Source organism: Falco cherrug, chromosome 8 (genome assembly GCF_023634085.1).
Source record: "Falco cherrug isolate bFalChe1 chromosome 8, bFalChe1.pri, whole genome shotgun sequence".
In the NCBI taxonomy this organism is placed as follows: Eukaryota; Metazoa; Chordata; class Aves; order Falconiformes; family Falconidae; genus Falco; species Falco cherrug.
The window spans coordinates 514,911-537,297 of record NC_073704.1 but is presented as its reverse complement, the minus strand read 5'-3'; the positions used below and the strand labels follow the sequence as shown (position 1 = coordinate 537,297).

The window sequence follows — 22,387 nt, the reverse complement described above, 5'->3', positions numbered from 1 at the left end:
TTCTAGAAACTCTGAATTTTGTCTGATCTTTTTAGATGAACAGGTGTTTTTAGGAATTAATACAGCAATTGCTGGGTGGTAATTGGCTGAGTATGGAGCATAGAAGATACTCCTTCTAATGTACTACCATGTAGGGAGCACATCACAATCTCCACAGCACAGGGCTACCCAACCATATGCCGTGTAGGATGTCAGCTTTCAGAAGGGGATGAGGAAGAACAAAAAGCATCAGTTTCATTTAGTCACCAGCATGGCATCTGGACGTCTCATTGAGGACAACATACTGCATAGGTTGTAGTAAGGGATGAGTGACTCCAGGTGGCAACCAGACTTGAGGTATCAAATTAGACTAGTTTTCTCTGTATGCCAGAGATTTTCCTTGGACTAGGTCAGCTCTTTACTTCCTCCCTTCTGGCTTGTCCATGAAAAGCACAGTCTGACCACATAGATTTAAGAATGTTTTCTAAACGTCCTCTTTTTTTTCCCCTCAATATTATTTTGCAATAATATTCTGGTCTGTGCTGAAGCCCTGGTTAGGGAGACGTTCTTTGTTCTGTCCTTTGTGGTTAGAAATATTTAACATATGACTGATGTCTAAACTGAAAGTCTTGGGCCTTATTCTGTTCTCATATCAAAGAATTAGGATCATGAGGCTCTAAACTGGAGTGAGTATTATGCTTTAACTACGTGATTGCTCTGAGCATGTTCCTCATGAATGGTCATAGTGGGATAGTTAAAAATATTGCTACTGGCCTACAGCTGGTAGGTGACATACCTGAAGATGTTCATTCAGAAAGCCAGTGGAGCCATACCCTGGATTCAGGGCCTGTTGTTCTGTTTTGTTCTAGGAAAGGCTGGACAAGTGCATGGCTCCCAGCGTGGCTTCTGCACCCCTGGAATGGTGATGTTCATATATGCTTTACTGAGAAACCATCTGGAACCTTCCACGGAGCAGATAATTTCTGCTCTGGATGGCAGGTTTCAGACAGTAGATTGTAAAAGGTATAATAAAGGGATACATGTTCGATTGCCAAGGTCATAAGTATGATTTGACTTAAAAGAGCAGTAGATGATGTTCCAAAGTGGTATTTTGTCATAGCTGTAGTGGTTTAAAGACATCCTAAAATCACAGAAAGGTCATTCACACTGGAGACTTCGTATGGTTTATATCAGGTAATTTGTGCCGTTGCACAGGATACAGGCCAATTATAGACAGCTGCACATCTTTTGCTAGGGTAGGCCAGTATTTTCAAGTGCATTTCTTGTTTTGGGACAGTTGGTAGTATCTGAAAAGGCTGAGCCTGCTTGAAGTACCTACCGGCAATCTAGCTTCATTTGGAAATTCTTTTTGGTTAAGCCTTCAGAAGATTTGGCTTTTTTAGTTTTAAGTGTGCTGTTGCGACGGAGGGAAGACACAGTCGCTCAATATGAGTGATCAGCAGACTTCCTTTATTGTACCTTACAGTCACCTTTTATGCCTTGTTATAATTAGCTCATACACATTACAAAAGTTAAGCTCATTATTGGTTAGTTGCCTAAACGCCAAGCCCGCCCCTAGTGTCTCTTCTGTAGTTTTCTGTTCCCACCTGCAACATTCTTTTCCCACCGCGATCTTCCTGTTACTGTGTAACAAGGACAGCCAAAGACAGTGTATTTTTGCTTTACTTCAGATAAGCTGAGAGCGATGTGCATTTTTGTCCAGCCAGCTGGACTATGTCTATGAGACCTTTTTCAGCTAGCCAGTTATCCACAGTGTGCTGGGCACTTACAACTGCCACTAGCTTTAGGGTTACACGTACCCTTGCAATGCACTTAAGAATCCTTTGCATCACTTCCAAAGACTTGATCCATACACTACTGAAGTAATTTTGTGTTTCTGTCCTTGGATTCTTTAGTATGCAAAGGGAACTCACTCCTAGGGGCCCTATGGTTTAAGAGGCCTCCTGGAGCAACTTGAAATGACTGAACAAATCTGCTTTTGAACAGGAAGAATCAAAACATTAATTTACAAATAAATCGCAAAGCTGCCTTATTGCTCTTATAAAGTAGAATATGACTTCTTTAGAAGCCAACATGTTGCCAGCTCAGAGGAATTGGACAGTGTTGCTTCCATCAGGAAGAATGTGTGTGTTCATCTTCTACAGGAGGTCAGGTAAGTTATGTTAGTGGGGTGGGTGGGTGGGTGGTGTCCGTTATCTCCTGTTTGCATTATAACATTTGTAGAAAAGGATCATCTTGAACTATGGCAGCAGCTGCTTTCCTGTGCTTGGGCATTTAGCCCAGACTGAACTCCATGCTCTGTGCTCTTGATGCTGCAGAAAGGTAGCACAAGTGTATCTGCATTGTTGTGTAGTCAGAATGCAGAGAGGTTTGACCTATTTATTGACATTTTCCAGTGAGAGTGTGAATCTCAGTATTGAACATTTAAGTCTACTTTGTATTCTAAAATCATAAGTCTGGCAAAGCTTCCACAGTTATTATGTATAAGGGTATACATGGCAACTCCAGTACACATAAGGACTTCAGAAAGGTCCTCCATTCCCTGTGTACATCTCAGAACTTGTTGTCTTCATCCACCTGCAAGAAGAGGCCATAGTGCCCCAATATGACTCCCATCTTGCTTCATGATGAGGAATCGAACTCCTTGGACAAATTTGCTCTGACTGAAAAACTTCAAGGAGCCTCTAAACTGGAGGAAAACTTGTTTGACAGTGAGTAACCTTAGAGCCCCAAGGAGGGTAACTGGATGTGTGTGTACATGTGTATTATCTCAGCCCCTTTAAGAACTGGAAATTACTGGCCACTTGATGCCAAAGTTGTTTGAAGCATGGATCTGGCAATGCAGCAGTTGCCAGTTACAGAACAGCACTTACTTTGGATGCTTTCTTATTTCACTTTCACGGATTTGCATTTCTCATAGTTGCTTTCATCCAATAGCTGGTGCCTAAATATTGTGAAGATCTAGGGAGACCCAGAATTTTTTGCCATTTCATCAACAGAGTCAGTCAGCAGACTAGGTCATTCAGAGCCAGATCTTACCATTACCATGCCATGATCTGTTCAGGGAGACCAGAGATAATGACTGTTTGGGGAAGGGATAAGAGACTTCAAACTAGGATAGGTCAGTCTCTTTTCCTAGTCTATATACTTGAGACCTTTGCTATCTGGTCTGATATGTTTTTGATTCTGAAAATAAATCAGTAAGGCAGAAAAAACTAACCAGTACTGGTAACACAGAATATCCAGTCTCCTTTCATGTAAGCTCCTGAAAGCTCAGAAGATGCATAGCCTCACAAGAGGCCTCAGCAGAAAAAAGACATCTGTAAACAAGTAGAAAAAGCTAATTTTTATGTTGCACTGTCACCATTCAGTTCTTGCAGTGCTTATGCAAGGGTAGAGAGGCTCTCCTTAAGCAGAAAAGAAGTCTTTCTGATCAGCTGGACTGCTAAGTTCTTTGTTGTCATGTTAAACTCTCTGTCAGAAAGCTCCTTAACAGGCAGAGTTTATGAAAAGAACATAACTATAGCATCCAGCACTGCATTTTGACACAGTATACATTTTACCCGATGTGGCTGCTACACATCTGCTATGACCAGTTTCAGGAAATACTGCAAGATCTTTCTTCAGGCTTGATGCATTTCAAGCAAAGGCTTGACAGTCATTAGTATGACTGTCTGTTGTCTTTAGAGTAGTTTGTGGATAGGTATAACAGAACTAAATATGAAAAATCAATTTGGGCAAGTTGAATTTTCTAATGCAACTCGGCCTATGCTGTCTAAACTCAATGTCACCTGATGAAAGAATCTCATCTGTTGACGAAGACTTGCAACTTAATTCTGAAAATATGTGTTCTCCTTCCTGCCCCCCCCCCCCTTTTTTTTTTTGCGGATTCTTTCAGGTCTTTACAATCCAGAAGAATTCCCACCTGCGGATCCAACACAGGAATTTACATTTCCTCCTGAACTAATGCATGACTGAGTTTCTGCAGATGTTTAAAATATGTCTTTGTTAAGCTGAAAGATAAGCTGAAAAGATTAGTTTTAGTCAAACATAATGAGGCATTTCAATGTGGATAAACTATATGTTGTCAATGAGGCATTTCAACGTGGATAAACTGTATGTTGTCATTACAACAAATAGCTCATATTTTCAAAAAAAAAAATGGTTTGCCTATCCAGAACCAAAACTGTTTCCAGACTTCTCCCAAAAGAAATTCTTACTCAGAACCATTTCATTTTGGACCATATTTTTTGTGAAATACAGTATTTTCTTTGAAAGTTCCCCAATGAGCTTCTCCGTCTTTTCTGTCTTGTAATTCTCTGCTGGATTCAAGTGACCACAGGACCCATTGTTTCCTTCCAACTGGTACATAGACCCTGGCAACCTGGGAATGGACTTACACATGGGAAATGCTGCAGGTCCACAGGAAAGGCAAATGACTTGAAGAGGAAGGAAGAAGAGGGTTTATTGCAGTAGTTATTGGAGAGTCACAGAAGGACAGATGGTAACTTGAAAGGAAGACGCTGGCAGTGCCCATGATCTGCAGAGAGGCAAGAGAAGAGACCTGTGAAAATGGTAGTGCAGGATTTACCCAGAACAGACTGAGCAGAATCCAAGCAGGCAGGCCAGGCTGTTTTTTTTCAACAGCTTCTTGCAAAATTGTTTGCACTCCTTTTGCAAATGCTCGTAGGCACTTCTTGCTGCTATTACACAATCATCCCAGAGGCACAAAAGTTAATTTGAGTTCTGGGAAAGCATGGCATGGTTCTTTGATTTGTTACTGCATTACAGAATGCTGTTTGCAGCAAGGCAGTTGGCTTTGTAAACATTTGTCATAGAGTACAGTTTACTTGTATAATGATTGCATCTCGGTGCAGAACACACATAGTAAGGCATAAGCTCCTTTATGAAATCACAAAGTGGAATGCAGATTTGCCTTTCTGCTACTTGACCTGCCTTTGAGAAACTCATGCTCTAAGAATGCAAGTATTAAATGGATAGTTTGCAACTTTTATACTTGCATTAAAGATCTTGGCTAAACTGCTGCTGGCTCAAAAAGCTGTTCAGCCGGGAAGGAGATGCTGTCATCTGCTTTACATGTTCCAATGTCTGGAACTGCCAGGAGGAGTGAACAACTTCTGCAGGCTACACAAGGTCTTTAACATGACCTTGATTGGTTATGCTGAGCTTGTTCAAATCCCATTGGAGTCTGCTTCAAGTTATGAGTAGATTTAAGCGGGATGGACATTAAGCTCTCTGTTTAGAAATCAAACCTGCTTGGTGAATATGCTTAAATGTCTGGAGTGCTGGAAAAAACATGTGAAATGCAGCTGTGAAGGTATCTAGGCAGTAATGCTTAGTGATGGATTCTTCTATTACAGGAAGGGTACTAACACCACTAAAATAAGACTGATCCCTCGAACACATAGCTCTTTTTTTTTTGTGTTTCAGGCATGTCTTTTACCTGAAAGGCCAGTCCACAGTTGCAACAGTTCTCTGGCTTGTCCGCTGGTCTGTTGCATTGCCTGCAAAGACAGATGTTTCTCAGTGATTGCTTTTGCATATTTTGAAACCATGATTCTACATGGCACTTGTTAAATACAAGAACAACATACATGGTATTCTCAGGATAAAAGGATATATTCAGTCTTGTAAGACAGGAGGTGCCTGAAAAACACTTTGATTAAACAAAAATTTCAATACCGACCAACCGTCCCAAGGACACAATATTTCTGAACAGATTATTCCTTGCAGACAAATGGGAAAGTAGGTGCTTTAATTTTTAAAAACATTTTACATATTGTAGAAACTAGTCTGGGTCTAGTATAGTGGATACATGACACACAGAAAATGAGGATAAAGTGATCCTCCCCGATTCCTACACTTCTTGTTTTCTGTCACATACACAGTGAAATTTTGACATCCTGATTTCCCACAAAGTCCAGTCACTTTGCTTTATTGTTTACATCATATACGAAGGGAGTCTTCCAGTATCATCAGAGCAGGAGCAAGGAAAATATAAGACTGATCTTCTCCTACCGCTCATTTAGAATGTCTCTTACTAAGTCATTTAGTTTGTTCTTGTCTCAGCTTCTTGAGCAATAATATAGCCCTATTAGCCTATGTGGGAAATCTTTATTTTGATAGATTTCCTGGTCTTTCAGGTGCATATGCACTCCTTGTCCTCAGGGTGATGTGCAGCATCGGGCTGCCCTGACACAGCTGAAACAGGGGCATAGCTTTCAGCTATGCAAGAGCTCAGCAGAATTTAGTTAAATTGTCAGTGGTCCTCAGTACAAATAAATGGATTAACCTACTGCAGTATCTCTGTGATAGTTCAAGCCTTAAAGATATTATTTGCAAAGCTACAGTATGAAACAGAGAGGTGGTTGGCATGTGAAAGTTTGTTCAGTAGAAGATTTCAAGTAAAAAAAATTTCACATTTCATCAAGAATTTTCACCCATATTTTTGTTTTGTTGCAAAATTGAAAAAGTTTTAAAATCAAACTTTTGCTGCTTCTTACCAGTTTTCCATCAAAAACTTTCAGCGTCAGCCAAGAATTTGTGGTGTTCTCCTTTCAGAGACTAAGAAGATATGTTTTACAGAGAACTCTTTACTCAGTAAAAGACGAACCAAAACATAAATGTTGGAAGATTTTCATGGTCCCTGATAATAGTGTTTCAAGTTAATGTGAATTATCAGCAACTCAGCAACAGAAAGCTGTATTTTCATTAAGTATGTCTGAAATGCTTTTAATTCCAGGCTGTCTTTGAAGTAATAGAGGGGGTCTCTATTTATTTAAATTGATGGGAATTTAATTAGCAAAAACCTGGATGAAACCATTTTTTAGTCTACTCAACACTGGCCAGAATATTATTTTACCTGTCTCTTTAGGAAGATGTGCAAGAAGGAATTAGAGTGATCCCTGAATACATTCCTGATTTCAGATATGTTTTCTCTGAAGTAGACAGGCTAGCTATAAGATCCAGAAGACTTTAGCTCTCCTTTGTCTGCTGTCATTCCACTTTGTGAACTAGTCATTTTGTCCCTTTTACCTCTCTTTTTCTTGATTTTTATGTTTTTCCTATTAATTTAGTGCAGTCTTTCCACAGAAGAGACTGCCATTTACTAGAGACATGAATGGTATCTAATGCAGTATATTTCTCAGACCTCTGTCAGGACACCTTGGTGCCAATATAGTACAAATTCTAAAAATGGAATTAGCCCTTTATAATGTGTCCCACAAATATTGTCATAAAATTTAGATGGTTTCCACATGGATTTTATGATCACAAAATATCCTCAGAAAGTGGTTTGGTTAAAGCTTTCTGTAATTACTGTTCTGGCTTGAGGATAACCTGTTCCTGTTCTGCAGGATGTTGGCCCAGGACAGTCTCCGGACAATCCTGTGGGCTGTCCTGTCAAGCACCAGTCTGGAATTAAGCATGCCACTGGTGAGTTAGTTTACATGGATGACATTTGTCCAGTGGATGGAGAACTTTCACTGGCTGTGGTCACCGTGCAAAGAGTATGTAAGTAAGAAAAAACATAAGAGCATAAATACATTAGCAAGTATTTTCTATTCTTACTGTCTGGTTTGGCCATATTAGGGGGTATGTATTACAAATGAGGTAAGAATTTCTTTACTGTGTGCTTTCAGTAGTGTCAGGTATGGACAGAACAGTCTACATTAATGCCTTCACCCCTTTTAGTACAAAGAATGTACTGGAACTAGAATTTAAAGAGCTGTTTTATGCCATGCACACACTGATGCTTATGCCTCCATTTATTTTTCCTCGGTATGATAATCAAAACTTTTCCACTTTCTTCTCTGTGTAGATATCTGAGGTGAGAATACAAAGTGGCTTATGTTTCTGTCCTAAAGTTCAATAAATGACCTGTACTAGAGATATTGTACCATGTACTATACTTATTTATGTGCATGTACTACTTTCTAGATCAATTGATGCATCAGAAGCCCTTCAAGTGCCAGGAGGAGTTGATGTAGTGACAGCAAGAGATGTTCCAGGGGAAGATGGCAAGGATGAGCAAGCATATGCAGAAGATAAGGTATTTCTTGCTCCTGGAAGAGTGTCTGGACCTTTTGCTTGAGTTATTTACAAAAACGGAAACTGAGTTTGCAAGTATCATCTTACTGCAATGAAATGAAAATAAATGCAAGAGCTATTAATGCAGTGCCAGGCAGGCAGGGCTGAACAGAATTATCATTCCCTAGTGAGAGAGAAAGGAAAAGCTGTTCTAACTTAGGGTTTAAATGAATTATCCATGATTCCTTAAGGGCTGATAAATGACTGATTGTCATGGATTCTGAGAAGGTACAAAATAGCCATGGCATCTGAGATTTTCAAAGGTGAGACAAACAAAATCAGAACTGCCCAGTTGGAACAAATATGAAATTAATTGTCAGATTATACACTAGAATATGGCAATGGGAGACAACACTGTTTCTTGTTGAGCATCAACAGAGCTAAGAAATTTGTAGGATCTGTGCAGCCAGCATGACCGTACAGAATGTCCCAGGCCTCAGGCTGTATCCCTTGCAAATGATACTGTTGTGCGGTATTTGCATCGGGGCAGAAATAATTCCTTATGTGTTGCTCTTACCTCTCCATTTCTTCTTGTCTGAGTTTCCTTCATTTCTCAGTACAGACAAGGAAAGCAATCTGTGCCAGATGGGGTTTTACTTGACCAGTATCTGGCCACCTCAGGATGAACACAGGGGAAATGTTCGTGACGACTGATGTCAGCAGCATTTCTAATGCCAGAAATGTTGCAGCAGATGAAAGATGCTATTAAATGACTTCTCATCTAATAAAGGTAACTCTGCACTGGGATATTATTTTTGGGGAAACAGACTATAAGCAGATTCTATTTCCACAATATGCTCTCTGTACAGGAACTTAACTGTTCCTGTGGTTTTTTCTTTGGGTAATACACTGGTGTGTTGCAGGTGATTTGTGTTGGTCAGGTAATTGTGCTGTGGTTGCAGAGTCAGGCAAAATGGAGGGCTGAAAAGGTGAAGATTGTATATGAAGATCTAGAGCCAATTATGACCATTAAGGTAACAATCGGTCCCTTCTTCCTTGTCTGATAGAACTCTTAAGTCACCCCACTCACTGTTTACCTGCTTTTACAGAGCTGGTCATCTTACTACCTCCAAGTTTTACTCTAGTTTTAACCTGTAAGGGTAGCGTAACTAAGCGAATGCTGGCTTGGGTGATTGCACCATTGCAAATGCCTGTAGTCCTGGCAAGAACAGGCAGCGGAAGGTAAGCAGCCTCACTGGAGATACGGCTTTACTTTAAGATGACCAATTGAATAAGACAGAGGGATCAAATGCAAGCTAACCAGTTATGCCTGGATGACAGAATTTCTCAGGTAAAAGCTAAGGTTCTTTTCAAGGCTTCAAATGTAATCTCTCATACCTCTTGTATGTATAGATAAGGAATGCTTATTAACTTTTCTAAACAGATATATTCAGCGATCAGGTTTTCAAAGCATGCCTACTGAAAAAAAGAAATACCGGAATTGTTGTGTTCCCCATATTGTGAGTGGCTGATGCAGATCACTTAGAATACCATGTAAGAACGCCAAAGGGCACTTCTCCTTGCTTTCTTCTGAAAAATTACAATTTAGCTGAGAGGTGTGACAACCTCTCTGCTAGGCCAGACAAGACAAAAGAAAAGATTCACATCCAAGGCAGTGGTTTATGGGGATAAAAAAAGAAATGGGGCTAGGGATGACCTTAATTCAAAAGTCGTGGTTATGCAGGTGACCCCACTTTCTCCTCCTGAAGCACAGTGACTTGCTCTCTTTATACACCTGATAACTGGTCAAGAGCTTTAGTCAAAGGAACATTATACTTAACACCTGGTGGAAATTTGGCAGCTGTGTAAGGTCTAGAGAGAAGCTTACAATCTCTAGGTTAGCTTAGTGGTTTGCCCTTTTGGGGAGCAAAGAACTGAGTTGCGATTGCATCACTTGTCCTGTGTCAGCGTGGAGGGTATAATATTGCACGTTCTCGTATTCAGTCCGATAGACATCACTGGTTACGTGCTGTGTGAGAGTTTGGCACCGTTTATTTTTTAGACAGTAGTTAAAGGACCTATGCTGTCTGCTAATAGACAGACTGCTCTACAGCCTGAAGATAGGATAAGGGCTGTTATTATCATTGCTAGTGAAAGAACTTGTGTTTTAACGGCAGAAGAGAAGGCCTGCACTTCTGGACCCAAGGAACTTTATCCTATGTCAGATGTGAGCAGCTTTTAACTGATAATTCTGTCTGTGCAGACAACGATACTGAAGTATTTATAAGGTTATCATCAGGATCTGAGGAAAGAAGGAATTACTACAACTGTAATAGCAAATCTAGGAGCTAACGGCACAGCAGGTATGGTATTGACAAAGGTGTGAGATTAAAACTGTGAAGCCTCATGAACTTTTATAACTTCCCCAAATAAGAGAAAAAGACACCTAGTAAACATACGGAAGCTCCGACAGTTACTGAAAACCAGGTTTATTTGCAGGAATGCACAAATGAAAGAAGGGTCAAATGTGCCTTTTGGAGTGATCTTTTAATATATATTGTGTATATATATGTGTACAGCACCTAACACAAAGGCTAATCAAGATGATAATAAAACCCAGACATTCTGGGCATAAATTTAACAGAGTCATAATGTTGATGATGTCTCCGATATACATATCAAGTAAATTGTACAAAACGGCTTGTCAAATCTGAATCTGGAATAATCTAATCCATTTGAAAGTGAGAACAGGGTCTGGGCTGGCAGATTTTCTGCCCGTTACTCTGTATTTAAATGAACAAGAATGGCTTGACAGCAGCTTTGTCTAAAGCTGTTCTGTGAGTCTGATTGTTCAAAACTTAATCGATTAAGACATCAGCCCTTCAAAAACAGCCGGTTTACTTCGGCAGGAAGCTGTACAGCTCTCACTAAGTAGCGATGATCGGGGAAGGGATGTAACGTATTGACCGGCGAGTTCCCCTCCAAAAGCCGTGTTTCCTTGCTGAACGAGTGATTCTGAGGCGGGGAGTGAAACCCTACAATACCGAGGCCAGGAGCCACGCTCCCTTCGGTGTCGGCGGGGCCCAGCTCCCACCCCGGATACGGAGCGCGGCCGGCGGTCAGTGCGCCCGGGGCCCGCAGCGCCCGCCTCGGGGAGGCGGGGACGGGCGGCGCCGCTCCCCCGAGCGCCGGGGTGCAGGGGGCCCGGCCGGTCGCGCTTCGCCCGGGCACATCTCACCGCCCGGCGGCGGCGGCAAGCACCTGGCCGGCCCTACCGCGCCGCGGCGGCCTGCGCTAGGGCGGGCGCCGGGAACGCCTTTCCCCTCCGGAGCGGCCTGCGTTCCGTCGCCCGGCTTTTGTGCCCGGCCGGGGCGCGTCCCGGGCGGGGCTGAACTCGAGCCCCGCTGAGGGGCTGCGCGCAGCGGGACGGTCCGCGGGCAACCGGCAGCGGCCACAGCACCCCACGCCCCGCCGGAGCAGCGGAGCGGAGCTGGGGTCGCCCCGCCGCCGCCAGAGGGCGCCGCGCTCCCCCGCCGGGTGCACCCACGGGCACCGCCGGCGCGGGGGGGGGGCGCCAGGCGGCTACTGGCCCGTGAGGGTAGATGACGAACGCGCCCGCCGGCGGGGAGGCGGATCGGCCGGGCAGCCCCGCCGGCGGGGAGGGGGAGCGCCTCGCCGTGGGCCCGCAGCGCGGGGCCGGCCGCGGGGAGCAAGGGGCACCGGGGAGGGCCGGCCTCCTTCCCCGGCCCCTTTCCCCTCTGTCCTCACGGGCGGGTTGGTGCGTCCCGGGCGGGGCGGAGCGCGCCCTCCCGTCTTCCTCTCGCGTTGGTTCCGCCCGCAGAGCTCTCGTCGTCGCCGCTGCCGCCGCTCCCCGCCGCTGCTCGCGCCCGTCTCCGCTCCGGGCCGCTCGGGCGTTTTCTCTCTGCCTTAAAGTCGGTGAGGAGACGGGCCCCGGGCGGGGGGCGGCTGCGGCGCGCCGCCGGCGGGAGGCGGGGGCTGGCGCGGCCGGATGGGGCCGGCTGCCGCCGGGCCGGGCCTAAGGGCTGCGGCGCGGTCGGGGCGGCGGGGCGCGCTCCCCACCTTCCCCTGCGCGGTCGCGGGGCGCGGCGGCTCCGCGCTGTGCCCGGGCTGGGAGGTGCCGCCGCCGCCCGGGGAGGCCCGTGGCGTTACGGGGGACCGGGACGGGGCGGGCGCCCCCCGCCAGCCGAGCTGTGCCGCGGGGAAGATGGAGGCCGGGGAAGGGGGAGGCCGCGCGGCGGGCGGGCTCCGTCGCCAGCCCCCTGAGGCGTGTTCCTGCTTCCTCGCAGGGTGTCTTTTATGAATAATCAAAAGCCGCAGAAGCCGACGCTATCGGGCCAGCGTTTTAAAACCAGAAAAAGAGGTAAGCGATGGGCGGCGCGCGCCTGCGGCCCCGAGCGCCCTCGGTTTCTGTCGCTAGGCAAGCCGAGGCCTGTATGCTCCCCTGAATCTTTTACCGGAGACCGTGCTAATTGCAAGGGCTTGAGGCTAACTCTGGGTGCCAGAACGTTCTCTGCACTAATAAAAAGTATTTAGCAGTAAGAATTGTAGCTGAATTTACGGTGGTAACCTTGGCCTAATAGATGGTCACGCTAGCACTGTACCGAGTGTGCGCAGCCTGGAGGCAGAAGCTTTTAGTAGCCCCGATGTACGGGCAGCTCCAGCACAGGCTTGTCGCAGGTTAGTACTTGGATCTAAGGAGTATCTAACCTGGTAAGAATTTCAGCCTTAGCCACTGGGTAAAAGTTATATTGTGCCCTTAACGCTCTAAGAATACCTGATTTGAATTTAAAAAACCCTCACAAAACAAGAAACCAAAACCCCACATACCCACCCACTCCTCCATCCGTACAAACAAAAAAAACCCCTTAGTGTGGGATGTGCAAGTGCCTAGCTCTGTATGCACACAGTTATTCCTGTAAGAAGAGTTAATGACTGAAGAGGTGTGATGAGTAATTTGGTTTAGTATCGTGGTGGTGCTTTTCTTAAAGCTAAAGAGGAAGTAGGGACAGCTCTTTACAGTTCTGTTTAACACTGTTTTACTAATATGCTAGCAGTTTTCCAGCTCAAAACTGACAGCATTAAGGATGGCGTACATACCAAATGACTAATGAAGTTGTACAGCAGTACATGTACGTGTTTACCTGCAGAACCTATTATAATGTTAAAGCACAACCACCCTGAGAAACTGTTGAGAGAGTTGGATTTAGTCTGTCCAGCCATTTAAATGTTAGTGTCTCTCTTCTCTGTTTTTGTTTGTTTAAACATTTAACCATAGTTTGGCTTCCAAGCAGCTCTGTGGTAACAGTGAGCTTTGTGGATCTGTCCTGGAAGATAACTGATGGAGTATTTCCAGACTTCCCCCCTTTACCAGCTTGTTGGTACTTGCATTGAGTGTAGTTCCTTACGGAAAGGTTGCTAGCAGATGCTAACCAAGCTGGCTAGGCAATTGTAGACAGCACTCAAAGTAAGGTCAGCAGCCGAGTGCTGTTTCTTTGGAAGTCTTTCTTCTCGTGGCTTACATAGTCCAAGGACAGACTGAGATGAGTGAAGCTGAGGACCTCTTCTATTTAAGGCTTTCTGTTAGTTACATGGGTGGATTTGTTGCGTATTAACTATGCCTTACCTATAGTGAAAACAAGGCTATGAACAACTGATACATCTCAAATGTGAAGAAACGTGTTCTGCTTTAACAACAACAAAGGATGCTAAACAGATCTGTAGTTAATAGTCCATCACTTCATATTTATCTAAAAATAAGAAGTTGGCTCAGATTTCTACTTTTCTTCCAGGCACTTGAGGAAAATCAATTCTTTCAAGCTCATTTTACTCTGTATTTTGAGGAGGGGGTGGTCTTCATAGCCAGAAAGCAAGTAGTGTTGGTTAGCTGTAACATGATGATGGTGTGCAGCCTTTTGGTCAGAATATTTCATCCAAAACAGGGAGAGGCCCAAAGGGCTGGAAAAGGTACATGATTAATGGAGTCAAACGTACAAAACTGTAGGGGCAGGTATTAAGAATTGCCTTCTAGCAATGTAGCTCGGCCTCTGTTTTTGGAGGGAAGGAGTGATCTGACATGTGAACGGGGGTATAAAAATCGAACTGAGAAGTCAGATAAGCTTTATTAGAGCCAACCAATGATCATCACAAACAACTGTTCTCGGTGAAAGTACAGTTAAAAATTCGATTGGAGGTAACTAACAAATGGTTTAGCTTTTGATAGCCTTTCTTCAAGCCTTGAGTGAATAGGGGAGTGAAAGCAGGAAAACTTCTTAATGAATTTCAATGGCCCATATAGCTGTTTCAGCTACACTGTTAAGCCACTGTTTGTGCTCGTTAATACCAGTTGTCAGGCTCGTCAGGGCAAGTTTGGTTTAGGTTGGGGTAGTTTTTGGGGTGGGTTTTTTTTTTTTTTTTGGTTTTGGATGGGGTGTTCTTGGGTTTTTTAGAAGTGAGATTGAAATTACAAACTTTAAAAACTAAACAGCTGTTTATGGCAACTTAATTCAACACTGTCTTTACAGATGAAAAAGAGAGGTTTGACCCTACTCAGTTCCAGGACTGTATTATTCAAGGTTTAACTGAAACTGGCACTGACTTGGAGGCAGTAGCAAAGTTTCTTGATGCTTCTGGTGCAAAACTTGACTATCGCCGCTATGCAGAAACGCTTTTTGACATCCTGGTGGCTGGTGGAATGCTGGGTAAGTCCTGTTGATGGGGTTGCTGTCAGCTTTTATTCACTTGACTCTACAAAAGCTCACTGTTTTCTTTCAGTGCAAATACTCCGCTAAAGAGCCCATTGAGCATGTAGAACAGGGTTTAACTTATCTGTGGTAAAACTACCTGACCATCTTGGTGACTGACTGAGCATTCAGATTCCTGTAAGGAATACTCTGGTGTAGTTTTGCTTGAGTCAGTTTGCATTCTTCGAAGTGTAGACTGTACATATCGGGCTTAAAGGAAAATATATTGGATTTTAGTTTTGTGGTTTTGTTTTTTTTTTTTTTTAAACCAGGAGTGGAGCTTGACTCTGTAGTCAGGTTCACTTCTGCTGATGTGAAATGGCTGAGTGCTTGTTTGAGGTGTGAGATCTGTGGTTGGAAGACCAGCAGAGTTGCCCTGAAAGAATCTGACATGATCCTGTGCTTTGTGCACCCTGCCCTGTTATTTTGGAAAGCAGTATTGTTTACAGAAGAATTGGATGCGCTTAGTCTTAGAAATGCTATTACAAATCCTTTGTTGTTGACAATAGTGAAATTGTGGGCTCTAGCAGATATGGGGGAGAGAGAAATGAGAGGGCGGTTGAGTCGGCAGAAAACCGAGGAAGTGAAATGTGTGGTGGAAAGTCTTGTAAACTCACAAGCCCGCTGTGTGTAAAGAGCAAAGAGTGGAACAGATGCTCACCAACCAAGTAAGAAGCAGATGAAACTAAACAAGGTAGAAAAGTAAAAAAAAAAAAAAAAAAAAGTGGTACTTCTAGATTTTAGATTTATACTTTACATTTCCTGCTTGACTAAATGCTGTTTAGTGAGAAGTGGTTCAGATGGCAGGGACCCATTTAAAATGAGGCTGTGAAGAGGACCCTCTGTGGTGTTCGCCTGGACTGGGAGAGGTCTGTCTCAGATTGTAACATTTGTTAGGCAGTAGTTGGGGGTGAGGACTTTAAATGAGAAATTTAGCAGTTGTAGAAGGTTTTCTGTAACCTAGCAGAAATAGAATTCAAATTACCTAAATGCCTGGGGGGAGGAGAGGAAATACCTGACTGTGGGCCACAGTCAGGCTGTGAATGGCAGTTCTGTAGTGGGGGTGGCTGGCTTGGGAGGGTGCATCTGTTGCCTGTTGAGGAGGTTCTTGCACTGATACCATAGAAATGGCAGGGGACTTGCTCAAACAAATGCTGGAAAAGAAGGCTTTCAACATGGTTTAACTTACGTGCCTGCTTATCCCAAAGCTGTGTATTGGAACAGTGTTATGCAGACTGAAGTTAGCTGTGATGTTCCTTTTGGCAAGAGTCTCTTTTGCTGAGCTGGTAGTACAAGTAAGTAAACTTGTCTGACACGTGGAGCATTAGTACTTGAAACTGTCAATGTACAAGTCATTACAATCTGTGGGTTTACATTCAAGAGTCTTAAAGCAGTGCAGACTGTGTTAGGAAGTGTTCCTTCTAGGAGTGAGGCTGAGAAAAAGGGAAAAATGCAATGCTGCACTAATGGAGATACAGAGATCCTTTACTCCATTCCCTGACTGTAACAAGGTAACAAGTAGCTAAGTAACTAGCTTTGATCTTCAGACAAGGCCAAAATAAAAACTGGCATCCTGTTGCCTTACCACCTTTTAATATTATTGCCATTAATGCTTATCTCTATCTTTAAGTTGCATTTCTGGCTAATATATAACAAAAGGATCTCCCTTACGTGTAGAATGGCATAGAAATTGGTGATGAGATATTCTGACGCTGGAGTTGGTGACTTGAATTTACCCAAGTTAGTGAAGTAGCCTGGCTACCAGTCAAATGCTTGCATTAAACTAAAGAAGAATGGTGAAATAGCATTTTCTAATTAGCAGCTAAAAAGCTGAAGTGTCTTTCAGGACTAAAGTTTCAAGCTCATCTCTGGGGCACTGAATTTTGAACATGCATGTCTACATGTTTCATCTCTTGTTGTGACTTACTGTTTAAAATACACCTACTAACAAAGCAGCACTATTGCAGCAGGCACTAAAAGGACACTTGCTAGGATTGAGCAGCTTCAGTGGCTTCCTTTAAAAGGGAAGAGGAGCTCATACAGTCATGTTAACTTAATCCATACCTTATACAAGATGTGTTGCCAATCCACTCTAGCAGTAAGTAGGGGAGGCAGGATATTTAAATGTTCATGTCTAAGCTGCTGATTCAAAAGTTCCACTACAGCAGTGGAGCGGATGGAAATGTAGGGTTGTCTTCAGTGATCCAGTCATTCAGTTCACCGCGAAAGGACGATGCATTGCATGTTACAGGTACTGGGATTGTTAATGTGAGGAGCACTCAGTACTCTCACTGGGGAGTAATGCCACTAATGCTGAAACCCTTCTTTAGCCCCAGGTGGTACCCTGGCTGATGACATGACACGCACAAACGTCTGTGTATTTGCAGCACAGGAAGACCTAGAAACCATGCAAGCGTTTGCTCAGGTTAGTTCTGAAATAAGTACTATTTAACTTAAACTCTTCGGTGGTCAAAAATGAAATGTTTGTGTAGTTGGAAGTTTAGATAAAAGTAATGTATGGCTTTAAGCAGCTTACTAGAAGAGGTAGAGTAGCACTGTTGCAAGCTAAAGGTGCTCTAAAGAGTTCACACCAACTTTACTGAACTTGATTTTTTAAAAAAAATTTCTAATGAAATGATAGTTCAGAGCAAAAAATAATATAGTCTGTATCTTTTTAGGTTTTTAACAAGCTAATCAGGCGTTACAAGTACCTGGAGAAAGGCTTTGAAGATGAAGTCAAAAAGGTATGGAGTAGGTTCTTAGCAGCAGACAAAACAAACCTTGAAGTTCTGCTAGTTAATCACTCTGTACAGAAGAATTATATAATACAGTGGGTTATCAAAATACAACGCTTTTAAGGTTGTTAATGGAACAGCAGCTAGCTTGTATGATTAGTGGAGAAGACTACTGTGAACTAGTGCTTCTGCTAGTTGAATAGCTTGCCTGAAAGAAAAGTGTCTTAACATGGAGGCAGTAGCCAGTTTAGTGAGAGGAGGGTGGTTCCTCTTACTTCCTCTTGCAGTTGCTGCTGTTCCTGAAAGGGTTCTCAGAGTCTGAGCGGAACAAGCTGGCCATGCTGACAGGTATTCTGCTAGCCAATGGGACACTCAATGCATCGATTCTCAACAGTCTTTACAACGAGAACTTGGTTAAAGAAGGTAAGTGTTGCCCAGCTCCTCCTTTAGGGAAGGATGGTGGGGGACAGAACTGTGACAAGCGGGTGGAAGATGTGGTGACAGTACATTCTTGCAGCTCAGTAGCTTCATCTCGTGATAGTTACTACAGGATTAGCAGAAGTAAACGTTTTGCCTTGCGGCCTGGAAGGTCTTGCTAAGACTTCAGAGAACTAGCCATTTCCAGAAAGCCTGCGCGTAGGGCTTCTCTGCGTGACACTGGGGGCTGCCATCACTGGCCTTGCCCAGCAGGTACCGTATTTTGGAGAGGTGCCTTGCAGGATGCAGAAGGCGTGTCATGTCTTCAGGCTCCTGCCTAAATTACAGCAAGGAGAGTTGAATTTATTGCCAGGAAGCCTTCGTGATGCTGAGTGGTGGGAAAAGTCCAATGTGCCGGAGTCTGCAGTATCCTCAGGTGGAGGTACCGCAGCTTGTGTCGGGGCTGCCTCTGAGCACAGCTGCTGCTGCTTTGAGCAGGGGTGTGACAAACTAGGTGCCCGGTGCTCTGAGGCCTTATGATTCCCGTTGCTTTGAATTTCAGTAATAATAGTACTGTTCCTGTTACACAGGTGTTTCTGCAGCTTTCGCAGTCAAGCTGTTCAAATCATGGATAAATGAGAAAGATATTAATGCAGTGGCTGTCAGTCTTCGTAAAGTAAACATGGATAACAGGCTGATGGTGAGTACCACCAAAAGCGCTGATTTACTACTTAAGCCAGTTTAGTAAATGGCATTTACCAGGAAAGTACTCAACATGTGTTTCTTTTGTGAAAGAGTTGGTGTAAACTTTGTTTTCAGGAACTCTTCCCAGCCAACAAACAAAGTGTTGAACACTTCTCCAAGTACTTCACTGAAGCAGGACTAAAAGAACTTTCCGAGTATGTTCGAAACCAACAAACCATAGGGGCTCGGAAAGAGCTGCAGAAAGAACTTCAGGAGCAGATGTCACGGGGCGATCCGTTCAAGGATGTAAGTACTTGTAACAAGATGGAGGTGCTTTTTTTTTTTTCTTTTTTTCTGTAGGAATTTGTCTCAAATCATCTGAAATACAATAGCATTTAATACTAATCTGAAGATACATGCCTAATTAAATACTGAACTTAAACACTGAGCTCTCCCTAAGAAGTAAAGTTATGATCAAGGTGTTTCGCTATTGGCTTCATAGTCTTAATGTCGTGAATCCTACTGTATGATCACAGGGGTTGTTTGTGGTTCTGAAGGCTTCTGGGTTACTCTTAGAACAAAGTTTTAATTTGGCTTTGTGTTGTATGTGGTCTGTGTGCTGACTCTTTGGTTCTAACTGCCAGATAATCTTGTACGTGAAGGAGGAGATGAAGAAAAACAACATCTCGGAACAAACTGTGGTAGCCATAATCTGGTCGAGTGTGATGAGCACAGTGGAATGGAACAAAAAGGAGGAGCTGGTAGCAGAGCAAGCCATTAAGCACTTGAAGGTATTGTAACTTGAGTGAGGACTTCAGCACCTGTTGGGTAGGGCTCGGGCTTTCCTCTTGTCGCCAGCTCCCTTTCTGAATGAGTTTGAACATACAGCCCCCCTCACACAGAGACAGCATTAGACAGGGACTACTACTCCTTGTAACGGTGGTATTTATAGTCCATGTTACTGAGGCGAAAGCGGTGTGACTTCTGCAGGGGCGCTCTGAGGGGGGGCAGGCATTGCTACATGAAGCCAGTTTAGGCAGGTGATAAATGTGGTGCTCTGTGTGCGCCAACCTGTCCTTCCTGTTACAGCAATACAGCCCTCTACTCGCTGCCTTTACTACCCAAGGTCAGTCAGAGCTGACTCTTCTGTTGAAGATTCAGGAGTATTGTTATGACAACATTCACTTCATGAAGGCCTTCCAGAAAATAGTGGTGCTCTTCTATAAAGGTAACTTCTGTGTGGGGTTCTGTGGGGTTGCTCTTGTTTGGTCGGGGTTTTTTAAAGCCTGTATTTGCAGAAGGCTTCAGTCCTGCTAAGACCTTTAGGGAAGGTCAGTGCTACACCATTGCACTTCATGGGCTGAAGAATTTTCTACCTCTGGTTTGCAGAGGTGGAGCAGTGGAACACAAAGGTGGATGCAGCTGTCCTTGGCACGTGGGGAAGCACTCCTTTAGACAAGGGTGCTGCCTGTCTCTAGGCTTTAAGAGTTGGGGTAGATCAAAGCTGAACTCGGGTTTTAGAGGCTCTTTGGCCAATCACATAGGGAAAGACGCATGACAGTGTGTTCTTCTTAGTGCGCTCTCTGAACATTGACTGTAAATAGCCAGAGATGGTGGCCACCAAGGTATTGTGGGGTGCTCTAGGCTCTCTTAAATGGCTGTTATAAGGTGTTGGGGCAAAACATGCTGTATGCCGGTGGGAACATCAGGAAACATGTTAAACTGAAGATCATGTTGTACTTGTAAAACTAACCTAAAATGCTTCCTGTGGTGTACTTTGGGCTTCAGAGAATTTGCATCTGTCCTTAACTGTTGCCTGAAGCTTTCCTTACGAGCGTGTTGCTGCAAATGGCTACAAAATACTCGAGCCTGTTAGGGGGCAGTGCTCGGGAAACCCCCAGCAGCCACTCTGAAATGGGTGCCGATTGTATGGGTGCAGGTGTGTCCAGCCGTACCCAGGGAAGGAGCTTGCGGTGCTGCTTCCAGGGGAGGAAGCAGAGGCTGCCAGTCAGGGGCTCTCACCAGCTGGCATTCAGTGGTGCGCTGTGTTAATTCTGCTCTTGGGACATATTACAGCTGAAGTTCTGAGTGAAGAACCCATCCTGAAGTGGTATAAAGATGCACATCTTGCAAAAGGAAAGAGTGTCTTTCTGGAGCAAATGAAGAAGTTTGTTGAATGGCTCAAAAATGCTGAAGAAGGTAAGCAGCAGCTCAGTTTACAAGCTCATTTTGGGAACCTCTGTGTGCTGATGCTTTGTTTTGGGCATGCAGGGTGGGAACTGCCCCTCTGGACTGGGGGGTGGTATCCCCCGCCCCATGCATTGACAGTAGGCGTTGTGCAGGGCAGCAGCTGAGCTGGGGGGGGGGCTGCGGGGGGCTGGGCTGCTGGCTGCCAGTTCCAACCGTCTCTCTGTTCCAGAGTCAGAGTCTGAAGCTGAAGAGGGCGACTGACCTGCAAAGCACTGTCCTCAGTAAAGCAAACAGGAGCTGTAGATAGTGTCATGTCTCACGTGTCCTTCTGATTCTTACATCCTACCTCCCTGTATCAAGCATGATATAAGGGCTCTCATGGCAATTTACATTAACCGTTTTCTATAGTTACTGAAATACTGGGTTTAGTTTTTAAAACTATGTCTTACGTAGCTTACAGGAGCCATTATAGATTTGACTCTTAGTCTGCATTTTGTCCTTTCAGTTATATTCTACCTCCTGTATTTTCTACTGTAATAATGTAATTTAAGGCCTTCCACAAGAAGATTAATTTTACCCTTTGGGTTTTCTATCTATTATTTCAGTAGACATGATATGGTGAATGAGATTTATGGCAGTTCTGTTTGCAAATTAAAACTGTAAAAAGCCTCTGAAGTGAAGAGGCCATGGCTTGTGTGCTAACTTGCTGTGATGCTTGTCTGTGCCACTCGCTCCCCATAACCCCATCCATCGGTGGTTGTCCGTCTCCCCAAGGACTTCATCTCTTACCCTGCTTCCAGCATAAAGCAGTCCTCTCTTCCTCCATTCCAGCTGCCCAGCGAGGCAGCTGCCCTGCTCTAGGGAGCTCTGTGTCCTACCGGAGAGAAGCTGTTCTGGTGGCAGCTAATGGCAATGATGGTGGGGGACAAGGGAGGCATGTCCGAGCCTGCCTTACAGCCAGGGGCAGTTGCGCCACCGCTCTCCTGGAGAGTTCCAGCAGTGCTGCTCCGCAGGCAGCCGCCCAGCAGCTCGCGGGCTGAGCAGCTTGCTTGGGACAGGGCTAGGTGCGTGCTGCTGGGGGCAAGGCAGGCACAATGCCCCCCTCTCCCTGAACTTTACAGGCTCCTTCATGCTGGTAGTTGACACGTCAAACCAAACTGTTTATCTACCCTGAAACTTTTAAGTTCTTAACTGAAATTCTCAGGACAGCTCATAATTCAAGGATAATTCATAATTTGGTAAAAGTAAAGAATATACTGTTGTAAGCTAGTAAATAAGCATTAACTGAATGATGGTAACCAGAATATGCCTACTAAAATTAAAAAAAAAAACAAAACAAAAACAAAACACACACCCCCCTTGTGATCACAGTGCAATCTGTTCAGTACTACAGTGATCTTCCTTACTTTGTACCTTATTTTTAACCAAATAAAGGCCATCTTTACCCATTAAGGGCTGTGTCTGTTCTCTCACCCAAAAAGGAAGCATCAGCGACACTTAAAAGGGTGTTTGCTATTCCAGTGACAGTTGAATAAAACACAATTGGTAACA

General features: G+C 44.2%; 1 protein-coding gene across 2 annotated transcripts; it reads left to right on the top strand.

The window, feature by feature from the left end:
• The first annotated feature begins 11,768 nt into the window (after positions 1-11,768).
• On the top strand, positions 11,769-22,288 carry BZW1 (basic leucine zipper and W2 domains 1). Of its 2 annotated transcripts, XM_055718811.1 has the most exons (12): positions 11,769-11,985; positions 12,357-12,430; positions 14,592-14,768; positions 17,141-17,235; positions 17,489-17,554; positions 17,833-17,968; positions 18,553-18,662; positions 18,782-18,952; positions 19,291-19,437; positions 19,736-19,874; positions 20,723-20,845; positions 21,066-22,288. In XM_055718811.1, the coding sequence occupies exons 2-12, from the start codon at positions 12,367-12,369 to the stop codon at positions 21,095-21,097; spliced, it is 1,260 nt and encodes a 419-aa protein (XP_055574786.1). In that variant the 5' UTR covers positions 11,769-11,985; positions 12,357-12,366; the 3' UTR covers positions 21,098-22,288. The 2 variants fall into 2 exon arrangements, with proteins under 2 accessions (XP_055574786.1, XP_027657279.2); XM_027801478.2 differs by lacking the exons at positions 11,769-11,985; positions 12,357-12,430 and having other exon boundaries at positions 14,691-14,768; positions 17,141-17,146.
• The last annotated feature ends 99 nt before the right edge of the window (positions 22,289-22,387 follow it).